The sequence below is a fragment of the Medicago sativa genome, chromosome 7 (genome assembly GCF_051527215.1).
Source record: "Medicago sativa cultivar Bolivia chromosome 7, Bolivia_mono, whole genome shotgun sequence".
Classification (NCBI taxonomy): domain Eukaryota; kingdom Viridiplantae; phylum Streptophyta; class Magnoliopsida; order Fabales; family Fabaceae; genus Medicago; species Medicago sativa.
This window is the reverse complement of record NC_140755.1, coordinates 10,094,391-10,111,131: the sequence shown is the minus strand read 5'-3', so window position 1 is coordinate 10,111,131 and position 16,741 is coordinate 10,094,391. Positions and strand designations below refer to the sequence as shown.

The 16,741-nt window shown below is 32.6% G+C and overlaps 3 protein-coding genes across 5 annotated transcripts; 1 reads left to right on the top strand and 2 right to left on the bottom strand.

Annotated features, from left to right (window-relative positions):
• Nucleotides 1-3,933: 3,933 nt before the first annotated feature.
• Nucleotides 3,934-12,120, top strand: LOC146904116 (amino acid transporter AVT1I-like). Of its 3 annotated transcripts, none has more exons than XM_085727614.1 (4): nt 4,004-4,276; nt 7,882-8,081; nt 10,309-10,916; nt 11,397-12,120. In XM_085727614.1, exons 2-4 carry the CDS (start codon nt 7,916-7,918, stop codon nt 11,913-11,915), a joined length of 1,293 nt encoding a protein of 430 aa, XP_085583740.1. In that variant the 5' UTR covers nt 4,004-4,276; nt 7,882-7,915; the 3' UTR covers nt 11,916-12,120. The 3 variants fall into 3 exon arrangements, with proteins under 3 accessions (XP_085583739.1, XP_085583740.1, XP_085583738.1); XM_085727612.1 differs by having other exon boundaries at nt 4,009-4,276; nt 7,923-8,081; XM_085727613.1 differs by lacking the exon at nt 7,882-8,081 and having other exon boundaries at nt 3,934-4,276.
• Nucleotides 12,121-13,489: 1,369 nt separating this feature from the next.
• On the bottom strand, nt 13,490-15,348 carry LOC146904115 (receptor-like protein 33). The gene has a single exon (XM_085727610.1). It carries the CDS (start codon nt 15,346-15,348, stop codon nt 13,633-13,635), a length of 1,716 nt encoding a protein of 571 aa, XP_085583736.1. The 3' UTR covers nt 13,490-13,632.
• Nucleotides 13,490-16,400, bottom strand: LOC146904114 (receptor-like protein Cf-9). Its single transcript, XM_085727615.1, has one exon. It carries the CDS (start codon nt 16,398-16,400, stop codon nt 15,756-15,758), a length of 645 nt encoding a protein of 214 aa, XP_085583741.1. The 3' UTR covers nt 13,490-15,755.
• Between the last annotated feature and the right edge of the window lie 341 nt (nt 16,401-16,741).

Here is a 16,741-nt window from a genome sequence, read left to right as displayed (position 1 = left end):
GTTTCCTTCACTTATCTCTAAATAGACAATTCAGCCACCACGTAAAGCACTTTTTATTTTTTGTTTTTGTTTTATTAGTCGTCATATGATAAGATTAACAGCACCTGTTATCGTAGTTATTCAAATCCAGACGACTCGTTATGTAAAAAAAAAAAAAAAAAAAAATCCAGACGACTCATTTCCTACAAGCATACATATTAATTTTGTCAAAAAAGAAAAAAAAAAGAGCATACATATAAACATATTTTTCATGACATAGTGAAAGAAAGAAAGAAAAGACATAGTGCCCGTTTGGTTCAGCTTTGAATATAATTGATTCTGATAGAATTGATTCTGACAGAATTGATTCTGAGAGAATTGATTTATGTTTGGATACAATTATGTAGAATTGATTAAACAAAATGATTTATGTTTGGATGCAATTATGTAGAATTGCTTTTGAATGTATAATTACTAAAATAGACATAGCTAAAGGAGAATTGATAAAGAATGAGAATTGATAAAGGGCAATAAAGTAAAATAACATGTTGTAATAATAAAATATACAAACCTATACACGTTGTTCAAGGAGAATTGATTCTAGAAAAGCTAGAAGCTAGGATTTGTAGCTTCATGGAGAATTGTTTTTGGAGGATAAAAGCAATTCTGAAAAGCTGAACCAAACACGTTGTTTTTGGCTAGAATTGCTTTTGGCACTGTAGAGAATTGATTTTGGGCTAGAATTGCTTCTCAGAAGCCAAACCAAACAGATAGAGAAAGAGTTAAATTGTAAAATAAAAATAGTATAAAAAATGATAAATTCAGCATTTAGCTAGTGACGTCAATTGCTCACCTAAATAATATTATGATTGAGATAAAGTTGTTTTGATTTATCATTTTTTTTATGAGTATAAAGTACTTTTCTCCAGCTCATATATTTTTTTTAATAATGATATTTTTCTAATTATTTTGTGACAATTTTTTTAGATAATCTTTTTTTTCTTTTCTTCTTATTAGTTAAAAACAATAGAGAGAGAAAAAAAGATAGAATAATAACATAGTATAAATATGAGAGAGAAAATTATCGAAAATAATTCTACAAAAATCATTTTTCCTAACTCTTATATATATATATATATATATATATATATATATATATATATATATATATATATATATATATATATATATATATATATAAGGGACTGCTAATTTGCACTCATCTAAAAACTAAGATGTAAATTAGCAACCTACACCCACCTAAAAATACACTTGATTATATACACTCATTTTTATAAATTTTATCAAATTGTTTACACCCACCTCATTAATTTACATCCACTTTCATCATTTCAAATATTATTTCATTAAATTTTTGGCTCTATTACATGTTTTGTACCTTAAGCATGTCATTGTCTTTTTTGTTTCTTTTTTTAAGGATCTTCATTAAGATAGTTACAAAACTGTCCTTCTATTTAAATTTAATTAGAATAGAAACAAAAGGGTGTTTTAGTAAAATACAAGTGGGTGTAGCTTGTTAATTTACACCTTAGTGTTTGTAGGTGAGTGTAAATTAATAACCCTTATATAAAATACCACACATTTGTAAAAGAAATGCTACCAAATACGAGCTATCAGATAAGCTTGGAAATATGTTAAAAAAATGTTTAGTGATTACATTAAAGACGGTGATATGTTATAAACAATTATTTTTGAAATAATTTACGAAAAAATTAAATATATATATAAAAAAAAATAGGTATTAACACAAAATCAAAACAACGGAGAGAGTAAAAATACAACAAAAGTATAAGAAAAAAAATTGTTATAAAATGATTATGTAAATATCATTTCTCAAAGATATTGATAGTGCATCCCTTTCTAACTAGTCTCCTTCTCCTTACATACAACCTTACATAGTTACATCGCCATAAAGAAAATCAAATACAAAAACCAAACTATCAACCTTACATGAATGTCTCTTGATGTGTTAAATATATGATAGCATAGCACAAACGTGTATATATAAATAAAGAGGCCCTAAGAAAAAAGATAAATAAAGAGGTCAACTACCATAACCACTTAACAAATTTACATTATGAACTTGGGTTAATAGACCATGTATCAATAACAAAGACTTTTATGGTCGTCTTTGGAATTATACTTCATGCTGGTTAGTTTTTGCATTGTCTCTTCATGAAATTTATCTGATCATCCTCTCCAATTTGGGGATTTAGGGGATTTTTCAAAAAACTCTCGTTTGGCTTTCGATATTATCTGGGTATCAGTGTTGTATACTATTTGGAAGGACAAGACTGAGAGAATTTTTATTCAAAAGACTAATCTTCTCACATCTTTACTTGAAAAGGTCAAAGTCATTTATTTTGGTGGTTAAAAGCACATTATGTATTGTTTGATTTTGATTACCTTACTTGGAGGTTGAATCCTTTGATATGTTTAAAGGCAATTTCCTACGTTTTTTTTTATGCTACGCTTGCAATAGTTTTGTGTTGCAACATACTTTAACTCTTTGTTTCTCTAGTATGCATTGTGCTAGAGGGACATTTGTATGTTCGTTTAATATATTTTCTTAGTTTTTTTTAAAAAAAAAAAAACAAAAGGCAAGGGAAAACGAGTATAGAGCAATATACAAAACACAATGCAACAACAATACTATCAAACAAAATCTATACTCCCTCCGTTTCTTTTTATAAGCAAATTTTACTTTTTAGGTTCATTCAATTAATGATGTATGTGGTTCATAATATAGACCACATACATCATTAATTGAATGAACCTAAAAAGTAAAATTTGCTTATAAAAAGAAACGGAGGGAGTAGTAAGAAAGACTTGAAATATTTCTTCTAAGGCCCTCTAAAATGGTTATATCCCACCAATTAAGACTAAGGTAGTTGAGGCCAATAAAGGCAAGTATGTCACCAGAATGAGGTCACACCTATTACTTCACGTGGCTTTCAGTGTTTTTTTTTTTTGTTGAATAAATGTGGCTTTCAGTGTTATTATTATAGTAGAAGAAAATCAAAGATGAATTTAAAATACTCTAGTTTTTAGGGTAAAAATACTATTTTATTTATACTTATCGATTATTTCAACCACAATAATATGCGTACATCTCATATTTCTTTAGACCACATTCAATATTTTATTTTTTCTAACATTCTCTTTCAAGCACTCTCTCTAGCACTCACTCTTTTATTAGGTGAAATCAATGTGAGACCTACACTTTGGAAATGGAACCTACATAAAGTGGTGGAACATACACCCTCCGGTCACTAATATAAGCAAAAATCCACTTTCTAAGTTCATTCAATTAATGATGTATGTAGTCTATAATAAAGACTACATACATCAATAATTGAATGAACCTAAAAAGTGAATTTTTGCTTATATTAGTGACCGGAGAGTGTACATTGATTTTACCCAATAAAAGAGTGAGTGCTAGAGAGAGTGCTCAAAAGAGAGTGTTGTTAGCATTCCTCATATTTTTATATCACATCACTAATTTGTAATTTTAAACGACCTTATGTAAATGGGTGATAAGATTAATCTCTACAAATTAATCGGTTGTTGAATTGCACATACCAAATTTAAATGAAAAAATGATAGTAACAATACTACGAACCAACACATACCAAAATCAATAAGTCACATACCTATCAAATTTTTCTCAAGTCATGTACCCCGAATCCATATCCATACCAACGTGTATTGCCAATTATATGACAATGTTTTTTTTGGTCAAGTAGTCTAGTGGCTAGAGCTCACACAATTTAATTGTGGAGAAGTGAAATGTCCGGGGTTCGAACCATGACCCTGCATATAATATACAATTTCCCTACCAATTGAGATAAGATCAAAGAGATAGTTAATCATATGACAATGTTTCAATCACTATTCGTAATTAATTATACCCTATCCAACATAAACAAACTTATTCTTTCAAAAAAAAAAAAACATAAACAAACTTATCTTATCAAAAGAAAAACATAGTGCACTAAAGATTATTATTATTATAATTTCTGAAGAAAGAGATAAACGTTGTCCATAGTTTTGGTAAACTAAGAAGTAGCAAACAACAAAACTCTGCCTCTATCTTTCTTGAAAATATCAATGGAAGGAGAAGGTGATAAGTGGCAGCAGTGTAATGAAGATATGGCTCTGAATATTCCCTTAATAGCAGAACATGAAGGATGCCAAATTTCTGGTAACAGTCCCAGTAACAATGTCACCACATCATTCATGAAAACTTGTTTCAATGGTCTCAATGCTTTATCAGGTAACCTTATTAACTTTAGCTGTTTTGTTTTACAAAACACAAGATGTTTTTCAATAAAATACAAATTAGATTTTTTTTTGTTTAGCCTAAAACCAGAGTTTTGTGATGATAATTATGTTGGTCCCTAACTAGTAAAAGATAGATATATAATGTGTGGTGCTATACTCTTCTATGGGCTACCTTGTTGTCCTATGAAACTTCATGTCCACACAGATAGAGAAACAATTGTTTTTATTCTTTTGGATTTATCCCTTTGATTGAATCATTGTTCTTATCATTACTTCCAATGGTTCTTTCTTGTGTCCCAAAGATTTCAGACCAAAAAGTTTTTTGGTTAGTGAGAATGGGATTTTGAGGATGAGTTTTATCTAACAGTCACCGAGTATACACCTGTTATATTTTCTTTGGTTCAAGTGTTCTCAATTTCATCTTGTGTCTCTTTCTGGTTTGGTTTGGAATTAAGGTTGTTAGCACTAATTTTGGACATAACATTTTCTGTTTTTATTTAAAAATTGGCTAAGCCACACAAGAGGTATTTTAAGTTATTTAATTGTAATAAGTCGGTCTTTTAAGTTTTTTTTTACATCACTTAGATTTTTTAAGTTATCTAATTGTAACAAGTTGATCTTTAAGTTTTTTTTCATACCGTTTAAGTTTTATTTAATTGACAAAAATTGATTTTAAGCAAATTGATTATGTAAAATTGATTCTGATTTAAAAGTGTCTCGATACATTCATTTAAAATTGATTATGAGTTTTTTTTTTTGACAAAATCATTTAAAATTGAGTTGAATTATAAATTTGTTGTAAGAATCAATTTTAGAATCAAAAGCTACATATAATAACTTCAAATAGAATTGCTTTTAGTCTCCAAAATTAATTTATCAAAAAAATGGCAAATATAATTTTACAGAGTTAGAATTGTTTCTAACACTTGAAAATCACATCTAAGACATTTAAACGTGAAATCGAACACTCGTTTAGTGTCTGACGCTCTCTTAGTGGCACTTGAACTGTTGAACAATCATTAAAGTTAATACAATCCTCAATAATAGAACCAACACAAATAGAGATTGTGGATGTGTGTTTGGTGTCAGGACTACAATGGAAGCAAATATATATTATTTTTTTTAGATTTATATGTTTATAATTATTATTTTGCATCTCTTTTTGCTATGGATATATTATTTGAGTATACATGTTAACAATACATATCCATAGAGAACGAGAGAAAAGGGAAAAGAAAATTTGGTAGGGTTTCAATAAGAATGAAAAAGTTAGAAGATGAAAAGATGATAAATAAATTGTTGAAGTAGAAGTTGATGATACAATATATGGAACTATCAACTCATCCATAACACAAAGTCAATAATTGATCTTACGTTGGAGACATGTTGCATATCTTAAAAAACAAGAATATGAATAGCATACGGTGAATGTTAGCCAACACGGTATCAAGATCCACATAACAACAAACCCTTGAGCAAAGCACCGGGCGTAAAAGCTCTTTCGAGCGTAACGAAAACAGCCCCTTGAACTGAGACAGATAATACGTCGGTATTGGAGTGAAGGCAGACCTGACACATTGAGACCTGCAGATCTCAACAAACCTGGAATATCAGATAATCAAGCATATAACCACAAACTCAACTGGTTTCAGACGCGTTGAACCCAAATCGAGAGATAAGTTCAACACGTTGGTAACCAAACCACCCTTTCAGGTTAATAAAACCAAACCCTTTTGGGTTTGTGAATTCGGTCAAATTCCAAACCTCACATCAATGAAATTTAGATTCGTAGGACAAGTATCAATGGCAACCAATAAACAAAATAACCACAAGTAAACAACAACAATCTAGTTCTAATCTAGAGAATTCAAGTGCATAGTAAAACCATAATTGAACCAAAGAATAAACAAGATAAAGTGAGTAGAGAGAAGAAAACGACATTAAGAAATGTTTACCCAGTTTGGTCCAACAATGACCTACTCTGGGGGAGATTGATCTCTCAAATCCACTGTCAATGAGTTCTTTACAAAGAGATACAAAAGGGTTACAAGAAATTAGCTTCAACAAGCTCACAAAGAACAAACCCTAATTTCTACCATTTCTTCCCCAATCTCTCTAATGAACAAGACACTCAATGATTTTCACTCACCCAAGGTGTTTACAACTGTTTCCCAACTTTAGAATCTAACCCCCAAAAAAGAACCAAACCTTAGCCTTTGATTACATAAAGATCTTCTCTTTTGGTTTCCCAAGACTCATCCAAGTTGCTCACAAATGTCTCTCCACTCATGTGTTTCCTAACCCCATGAATCTCTCCCCAAAAGGCACCAACCCTTTTCCAAGAGCCCCCTTCCTTTGGTTCTCTAAGATTCACATCTTGAAGCTTTAACCTCAACCAAAGACCGTCAACCATTAGTATCTAAATGCCCTATAAGTTCCCTTCTTTGGTTTCCATGAGATTCCCAAAACTTCTTAAAATAATGAAGCGTGAAAGCTTAAAAATCGCGTCACGATTGTTAAAACCGCGTTACAATTTTAACGTATGATCCAAGGTACAAAACCTTATCCACAAATCGCGTTATGCCTGCCACAAATCGCGTTACAATTTTGACACCAGAAAAAAAAACCATTCATTCTGCAAAAAAAATTGCGACACGCCATCAAAATCGCGTTACGCCACCAAAATCGCGACGAAATCGCGATACAATTTTGAGTCGTTTCTCAATAGGATGTCAATTGATTGGCGAATATCATTCATGATATTTTAGAATCGTTGAATTGAATTGCACAGTTAAATCAAACGCATTGATTAATTAATTTTTTCCCTTTGAATATTCTATCCATTTACTTGCAATATCAAATTTCTTTTTTTCTTTTAACAAATGTTCCAATAAGACTAGTTAGCAGGTTTGTAACCACTCACTTCACTTTGGAGCTCCTGCATGCACAATTTATTCTAAATCCAATGTATATATGTCGAGTATGGCCCCCACAACTTACAATTCTTAACTCCACCACTGGTTACGTCTTTGTCCCTTTCTTATTGTATCATTTTTATTTTTATATGTAAAAGGAAAGGACAAGCCATGTTTATGGTGCTTTTTTTAATACACGTTTCCTGCTTTGCCTTGAAGGTTGTAATTTCACACTCAGTGTTTGACTGGGCAATATTAAACAATTTTAATGTGTTCCATATATCGACATGATTGAGTAAAAAATGTAAGTATCTATCAAAGCAAGAGTATCTTCTATCGTGATCAATAATTAAGGTATATATATTCAAAAATTATGATCAAAGGATATATACTTGATTAGTTAAAATTATAGTAAAAGTTAAATAATAAAAGCCATAAAAGTCAATTTGAAACATTTTTATTTTCACTAATTTTTTACTTTGATAGAGATATGTAAGGTGTTATTTTGTGTGGTTGGCAAATGAGAATTGAATTGTTCAATTTGGGCTTTTCTTAAACGTTTATAATTGAGATTTTGTGTGGTATAGTTCACTGTTGGACCATCTACCACCTAGTAGTATATATCAAACCTTTGAGATTTTGAAACTTCAGTTTATATTTAATTGAGAACAAAATATCCTAGATTTTTTGCCATCAACAATTCAGTTTCTTCCAATATGTCAGAAAAAGTCCTCAACAACCCACCCTTAAATGTGCCATTACTATCTGAGTGGAAGTTAGGACATTCCATAGATGAGGAGAAAGTCATAGCCTCTCATCCTTCAAACAAAAATGCAGTATCTTTCTTTCGTACATGTGTTAATGGACTCAATGCAATTTCAGGTTTTACTCCTTAATTCTTAACAATATATACTTCTCTACTAATATTGTCTTGTTTATAGTAGTATCTAGATCTCATTCAGCAGTTGTATGGTACGACAAATATATGCTGGAAACAGTTATATATCTAGAATTTCTCTCACTATAAATCTATAGAGCATCATAGCTAGTGCATCTTACAAGTGTTTTTGTGGATTCATCACTTTCCACTATGTTTTCCTCTTTTCTATTACATTTTTTTTTGTATATGTATTTTATTGTGTTGTATAATGTTCGTTTAAATTTTAGTTGTATTTATTTATTTTTGACACAGCAAATTTTAGTTAAATAGAATATTGGTCTGTTTAGATTGTCTTATTTTTGAGCTCACGTAAAACAACGTATGCAAATATTTTATGTATTATTCGTAAACTTATTAAGGTAGTTTATTAAGAAAAAAAACATTTACAAAAATATAATTTTTGTTAATGAGAACTTATGAATTAACATACAAACTTATTTATTTATTTTCTCTTCATTTACCCAAAAAAAATACAAATTTATTTGCATAAGCTATTTTTTATAAGGTAAAAAATAAGCCTTTCCAAATGAGCTCTATATCTTATTTGAATATTATTTAAATTATACTATTTATTTTCATGCTGTATATTTTTTAATTTAAATTTGAAAAATGTGTTGTAAAAGACAATTATACAGCAAAAATGTCCCACCAAAATTTAAGATTAATTTCTGAATTCCCTTTATATATATGATGATGATGATGATTTTGATGTAGATATATAATTATATAGTTCTGTATATGATTTGGAGTAGGTGAATGATAGGGTGTTTAGAGAGATTTTGTGAAAGCCCTAGAGACGAAAGGGGGTTAGGATTGTTTATATTAGAGCTATCAAGGATATGTATGAGGGAACTTCGACTAGTGTGAGGACGCAGGATGGGGCTTCCGACGATTGTCCCATAACAATAGGATTTCCCCAAGGGTAAACCATAAGCCCTCACCTTCTTACTTTAGTTTTGGATATACTTACCAAACACATCCAAGAGTTAGCACTGGGATGTATGCTTTTGGTAGATGATGTAGTCTTGCTTGGAGAGTCGAGGGAGAAATTGAATGGGAGGCTAGAGACTTGGAGACAAGCCTTAAAAGCATATGACTTTCGCATGAGTAGAAGCAAGACCGAATATATGGAATGTATAACTTCAACAAAAGACGAAGAAGGTCTACCTTGGAGGTGAAAGTTGGAGATCATATTATACCCCAAGTTACACAGTTTAAATATCTTGGGTCCATAATACAAAATGACGGAGAAAACAAAAGCAGATGTAAATCATCGTATTCAAGTTGGATAATTGAAATGGAGAAAAGCATCATGTGTTTTAGGTGATAAGAAAGTACCATTTAAGTTGAAAGGAAAATTCGATGAGACAACAGTTAAATGAGCGATTTTGTATGGTACGAAGTGTTGGACGGTTAAGAACCAACACGAGAATCAAGTAAGTGTAGTGGAGATAAGAATGTTGCGTTGGATGAGTGGTAAGACTAGACATAATAGGTTTAAAATGACACCTTTAGAGAGAGAGAGAGAGAGAGAGAGAGAGAGAGAGAGAGAGAGAGAGAGAGAGAGAGAGAGAGAGAGAGAGAGAGAGAGAGAGAGAGAGAGAGAGAGAGAGAGAGAGAGAGAGCTGGGGTAACACCTATAGTATAAAAGATGGTAGAAAATGGTTTAGGTGGTTTGGGCTTGTAGAGAGAAGACTTAAAAACTCTAAGAGGGATCAAACGAGATAGATGAAGACCTATAAAAACTCTAAGAGGAAAAACTATTACGAAAAATTTAGCAGTTAATGAGTTTATCAAAATATGGTTTATGATAGAACATTATAACGTAATTTGATCCATGTAGCCGACCCCTCTTAGTGGAATAAGGCTTGGTTGTTGTCGTTATTCTAGTTTTATAATGTCATTTTATAGAGTCCTTGAATGCATCAACATTACAAAAATATATCTAAATGTTTATATTGTTGGTCATTTTTGGGCATCAAATATGTCTTTCATAGTTTTTTTCTTTTACGAGGGAGTGTAACTTTCATAGGTAGTTTAGTTTTTGAATGTGCATTACATTAGTCAATTTTATTTATAAAAAGACTTACAAAAGAGACACTTTAGAGACTAACAAAGTAAGAGAATCTAAGAAATGCTAATGATGTTTATATGACTTTGATTTTCCAGGTGTTGGCATACTATCAGTACCATATGCATTAGCCTCAGGAGGATGGTTAAGTTTAGCACTTTTATTTTGCATTGCAGTAGCAGCATTTTACTCAGGCATACTAATGAAAAGATGCATGGAGAAAAATTCAAACATTAAAACCTATCCTGATATAGGTGAACTTGCATTTGGAAAAATAGGAAGATTAATAGTATCAATATCAATGTACACAGAGCTATACTTGGTTTCAATTGGATTCTTGATTCTAGAAGGTGACAATTTGAGTAACTTATTCCCAATTGAAGAGTTTCAAGTATATGGTTTATCAATTGGTGCAAAGAAATTCTTTGTGATATTGGTTGCAGTAATTATCTTGCCAACAATTTGGTTAGATAATTTGAGCCTTCTTTCTTATGTATCAGCAAGTGGTGTGTTTGCTTCTGGTGTTATTATTTTGTCAATATCATGGACTGCAGCATTTGATGGAATTGGTGTTCATCAAAAGGGTGATATTGTAAATTGGACTGGAATTCCAACAGCTATTAGCTTGTATGCTTTTTGCTATTGTGCACATCCTGTTTTCCCTACTCTCTACAATTCCATGAGGAACAAACACCAATTCTCTAATGTAAGTGCTTCTACTTTCTTTTTTTGGGTGTGTTTTGATTTGTGATTCTATAAAATTCTTACTTGAGTAGTTGAGTTCATAAGGTTATATGTATAAGTTCGCATAAAACTTAGGAGACTTTCGGATCATGGTTCAAGTGCTTTAAATAACTCAATTGAGACAAACCATAGTCAACTGAATGATACATACATGTTAGGTCATGGTTAAACTGAATGAACCGCATAGTTTGGTTTGGTTTTTAAAACATTGATATAAATAATCGAAAACTCAAGATATGGTTTTAATAATTTCAGCACTTCTTTAATTTTTCAAAAGAAAATAAATTTTAATTGAAAGATAATTCAAGAGAAATACTATGAATGTCTAGAAAATAATTTACCTTTACTTAAAGCATTGGATAGGACATTAACTTTAAATAAGTTGATTATCCTTTTTATATATATTATTTTAATATTTTAATGTGTTTATTTTACATTGCAGGTCCTAATTGTATGTTTTATATTAACCACAGCTGGTTATGCATCAATGGCTATAATTGGTTACTTAATGTTTGGTTCAAAAGTTGATTCACAAATAACATTAAACTTGCCACTAAACAAAATAAGTTCAAGAATAGCAATATACACAACCTTGGTGAATCCAATATCAAAATTTGCTTTAATGGCTACACCAATTACAAATGCTTTGAAAGATTTACTTCCAAGGACATACAAGAATAATAGAGTGACCAATATGTTTGTGAGCACTGTCCTTGTAATCAGCACTGTTATTGTTGCATTGGCTGTTCCTTTCTTTGGATCTCTCATGTCATTGGTTGGAGCATTTTTAAGTGTCACTGCTTCTATTTTGCTTCCATGTTTGTGTTACTTGAAGATTTCTGGAAGTTATAGGAAGTTCGAGTTCGAGACAGTGGCAATTGTGGTAATAATATTTGTAGCTGTAGCAGTGGGAATATCTGGGACATATACTTCAGTTGTTGAAATAGTACAAAATTTGTAATAGGTGAAAGTATTATGTAGTGGTCCATTCTCATGTATATCTCTGCTGGAATCCCGGCCGTTGAGTTTATCCAATGACGTTGAACTCTAGTGACCATTGGATAAACTCAACAACTATTTTGTTAGGAATGTGTAGGGTACCTGATCCGAATAAAGTATCAGTCATACGTGACGATGGCCTATTTTGATTTTGGCCAATTCATTCATATTTGAGATAATGTTGGATTTATTTTATATTTTGATATGAGAATGATGAAGAGTTTGTTCTATGTAAGCAAGATTCATTGACACAATAACACATCAAAAGAGGACGATGATTAAGACAAATTTTTAAAAGCAATACGAGATTCCACATTGCCAATAATGTTCCAAAAGAGGACCTTCATTGATTAGGAGGAGTAACGTCACCCTTTGAACAGGTTTTGTAGGTTCTGTTGATTTCTTTTTTCTGCTTCTTTGTTAGATATGGTGTGAAAGGAGCATTGGAATTGTATGTCTGTCTCTTTTACCAAAATATACCGAACCAAGCTGAAATCTTTTTGTAAAACCGGGCATATATTAGTTTGCTGAACTTTCTGTGTTTCTGGAACAGCTTCTCGTGTAGAGGAAGTAATTGTTGCAGTAGACATACCAGGAGATGCAACCTCAGCCGAGACCAAGGGCTGAACCGGTTCTAGAGTAGGAGAATTAGACTCAGTTTGCTGAGCCATTCCCAATGTATCAATACGGTTTGGCACCACCTCATCTGTAACATTCACCAACAGAAAATGAAATGAGGTACCAGTTTTAGAATTCGCAATCTGTTTCGGCTTCCCATGCACAGTTTCTGTTTCATCTGTGTCCATATATTCCTCATCAGAACGGACAACTTCTTGACCTACACCCCGACCTGGAAGTTCCTTTGATACCTCATGATTCTCCTCGAGCACTTCTTGAGGAACTAATGTACGCTCAACCACCTCGGTGGTAGCAACTCTTCAGGCACCAACATGAGTGTTTCTACCAAGATCAACCCACTGTTGCTTTCCTTTCTTAGGCGCCTCCACCTCTGAAATTTTCTTCACATGATCCACCTGCTCATTATCAGTAGGATGCAACCATTTACAGTAAGAGACATTATGCCCAATTATACGACACCGAGTGCAAAACATCGGCATCCTTTCATAAACCACTTCCACATTGAAAGCGTAACTCTCCCAACTTCTTCAAAAATCCGTTTGGAGAGATCCATGTCGACCAACACTCACACATTATCAAAACCTAAAATAAAGCTAAAGGGTAGCTACACCAAAATAAAAATAAAAACATATTTTTATTTTCTTATTCATGTTGATAAACCAAGATCAAGATGACCTTTTTATTTAATTTGTCACCTCAAAATCGCCTTCAGGTTGAGAAGGATATCGTTTTGTTCCAACCAAATGCACCTAGTTGTTAACCATATTAATATCATCACCCTCTTTTTGCACCGAACTGGAGAACTACACAGCAGAAAGTGTTGTACAATCTCATCATACACTACCTCTTTTTGCACCTAGTGGAGAACGGGTCAGCGACAACCAATAACCAAAACAATTGCAAGCAAAATCTTACCAGATGCAATTACAACAAGAAAAGGAAACTAAAGCAAATGAAAACCATAAATTCAGAGGACTAACACGTTTATTGCTTTCAACTAACAAGACCCTTTTAAGCCATCATAACATAAAAACAACTCATTAATGTCTCATAAAAATCTTATTAAGCAATATCATAACTGAAACGCTAAGGCAATCTCTACACCACGCAAATACTTGTGGAAAGTAAGTGTTCCCCAATGCCACTCCAGCAACAAGTCCACTGCCATATCCAATCAGAACTACTGTCCAGTACAATTCAAAAAACGATGATTCTGAGTCGTCATCATCATCAGAAGTAGAAGGCCCTGTATGATCTATACACGTATTCAACAACTGATCCCCACACAAACCTTGGTTACCTTCAAATGAATCACCTTGAAATGTAGAAAACTGCTTATTTTGTGGTACAGGACCTGTGAGTTTATTAAAGGACACATTTAAGTACTCTAAAAAGGTGATTTCTGCCAACTGCTTGGGAATTTTCCCAGAGAGATTGTTGCGAGAAAGATCTAGTGCTTCAAGGTTTGAAAGCTTCCCTAAGGAAGATGGAATGCTGCCAATAAGCATATTATTCGACAGGTTGAGCAAAACAAGACCCTTCAAGTCACCTATGACTTGTGGTATCTCTCCACTGATTTTGTTGCTTGAAATATCAATGGCTATCAAGTTGTAAAACTCTTGAAGCTTCTCATAAACCCTGGTCAACCCTTTGTTTGACATTGTGAATGAATAAAACTTATCTGCAGCCGCATGATACTCTCCTGAATTGTTCAACCTCGAGTATAATAACAATTTTTGCTCATATTGTAATTGACTTGCGTTGGAAGTTTTCATTGCTTTCCAGCTTTGGATCATTTCTGATGGAAAACTTCCAGAGAACTCATTGTGGGAAAGGTCAATAATGTGAAGCTTGGGAAATGTGCATGTCATGTTGCCAGGGCACCTAATGTCTCCATGAAATTCATTGTTTCTTAAAGACAGTACCTTTAACTCGGGTAATTCTCCCATCCAGAATGGAAATGAATCATTGATATTGTTATAACTAACATCAAAGAACTCTAGCCTTCTGTTGTTGACCAATGCCCTTGGCAACTGACCCTGCAGTTTGTTGTTACTGAGATCAATCTGCTGAAAGGAATTTTCTATCATGTATGTCTGAGGAATGATGCTAGACAATTTGTTCCCATTTAGATCCAGATTTTCTAAAGATTGGCTAAAGTTTCCCAGACATGAAGGAATGTTGCCTCTTAAGTTGTTGAACGATAAATCAAGAGTCGCGAGTGATTTTAAATCGCATATGGATGGGTATATTTCTCCTGACAATGAATTGTGGGAAACATCTAAGCTTTGTAGATTTGCTTTTTCCCACAACCAATTGGGTAGCGATGTTATATTGTTGTTTGACAACGTAAGAAATTCCAGATCATCCAAATCTTTTATAAATGTTGGAATCTCAACAAAATTGCATGAAGCTAATTGTAAGACTTGAATTCGAGAATCGGTGATATGGGAAGAACTTTGTCCAATGTACAATGACAGTTTGTTGAATGATAAATTAAGAAAAACTAGCTTTTTGAGCTTCAGAAATGTGTTTAGGTCTATCTTTCCATGCAAAAAATTAGAGCGTAGGTTCAAGCCAACTAAATTTGTTAGGTTCATTATCCAAGATGGAATTTCACCCTTTATATTGCTATTTCTTGCAATTAATACTTCTAGTTGAGTGAGATTTGCAAAAGATAATGGGATGTCACTGCCAATATTGACTGAGGATATATCCAAGCCAACCACCGATGAGAGCTTACCTACCCATGACATGGTCTCAATAGTAAATTCATTCAAACCTACATTCAAGATGCTTAGCTTCGTAAGATTTGCCAAGGATGCAGAAGGGTCGCCCTTAAACTTGTTATTTTTAAGGTTTATCTGATCGAGTTGTGTGAGGTTTCCAAGCGTAGAAGGAATATATCCAAAGAAATGGCAATCTGGAATTGATAGAACAATTAAAGAACGGAGCTTTCCAATGGATACTGGCAGTGTACCATAGAAACCTGTCTGGTCAAGTAGTAAATTGGAGAGTGAACTAGATTGAAACTCAGGCAAACTACCATTGAGATTTGGATTATATCTCAAATCTAGAACTTTCAAGTTTGGAAGATGAAATATTCCAACTGGAAATTCACCATACAAATCCGAATTGTAAAGAGATAGTTCTTTCAATGATGTTAAATTTGTGAGTGTGTCTGGTAAAAAAAGATCTCAAGTTTTGTTGTGTTTTTAATTATGCTTTTGAGGCTGGACAATTTGAGTTGCAACAAATTGCCAGTACTACCTTTAGGACTATCTATAGCTCTGAAGCCTAGATCAAGAGACCGCAACTTGGACAACTGTGAAACTTGTGGTGGAATTTCTCCAGAAAATAAGCTAAGAGAAAGGTTCAGAAATTTTAGTTGTGAAAGCTGACCTATCTTGGATGGGATTTGAGAGTAATTGAAGTCATTGTCAGAAAGATCAAGAACTCGAAGATGCACAAGGCGAAAGAGACTGCTATTTGCATCCATTGTACCATAGAGTTGGCTGCTACTAAGATCGACGTGAATCACTTGATTCGTGTGCTCATGACATTTAATGCCATCCCACGAGCAGCAATCTGTGCTGGAATTCCAAGATGTTGTTTTAGGATAACCGAGAAGATTATCAGAGGCTAAGTTATTGATGACAAAGCCTTCCTTAAATTGCAACAAGGCATGGCTTTCATATGGATGACACTTTGGCTGAATTTCAGGAAAACATGTAGTAAATAAAAGAGAAAATAGTGAATAAAGGAAAAGAAATTTTAGTAACAAAACAAGAGACCAGACAAACACCATTGTATCTTGATACTTTAATCTGAAAAATTTGATGAAATGCTAGACACATACTAGGTGGTTCTTATATACTAAAGGAATGCACTGCACATAACAAATAAAAATATCTTTAGTGAACTTGGTTTAGGACTACATCACAGGTCTATATCTTGTCTCCTTTACTGTTTAAATTTCACAATAGGTATTTGAATCTTTTTTTTTTTTTTGAAGAAAAAAGGTATTTGAATCTTGACTCTTATAGTAGAATCAACAATTTTATTTCATCTTTATTGTACTCTATTCTAACACATGTGGTTTATACAAGACTTTTATAGTAGAATCAACAATTTTATTTCATCTTTATT

Bases quoted from the DNA above. Each gene is read 5' to 3' on its own strand.
- LOC146904116 (XM_085727612.1), top strand. From the start codon at position 4,111: ATGGAAGGAGAAGGTGATAAGTGGCAGCAGTGTAATGAAGATATGGCT. The intron at 8,082-10,308 runs GTTTTACTCCTT...TTGATTTTCCAG, and splicing joins TGGACTCAATGCAATTTCAG to GTGTTGGCATACTATCAGTA. The intron at 10,917-11,396 runs GTAAGTGCTTCT...TTTACATTGCAG, and splicing joins ACAAACACCAATTCTCTAAT to GTCCTAATTGTATGTTTTAT.
- LOC146904115 (XM_085727610.1), bottom strand. From the start codon at position 15,348: ATGTCATGGGTAGGTAAGCTCTCATCGGTGGTTGGCTTGGATATATCC.
- LOC146904114 (XM_085727615.1), bottom strand. From the start codon at position 16,400: ATGGTGTTTGTCTGGTCTCTTGTTTTGTTACTAAAATTTCTTTTCCTT.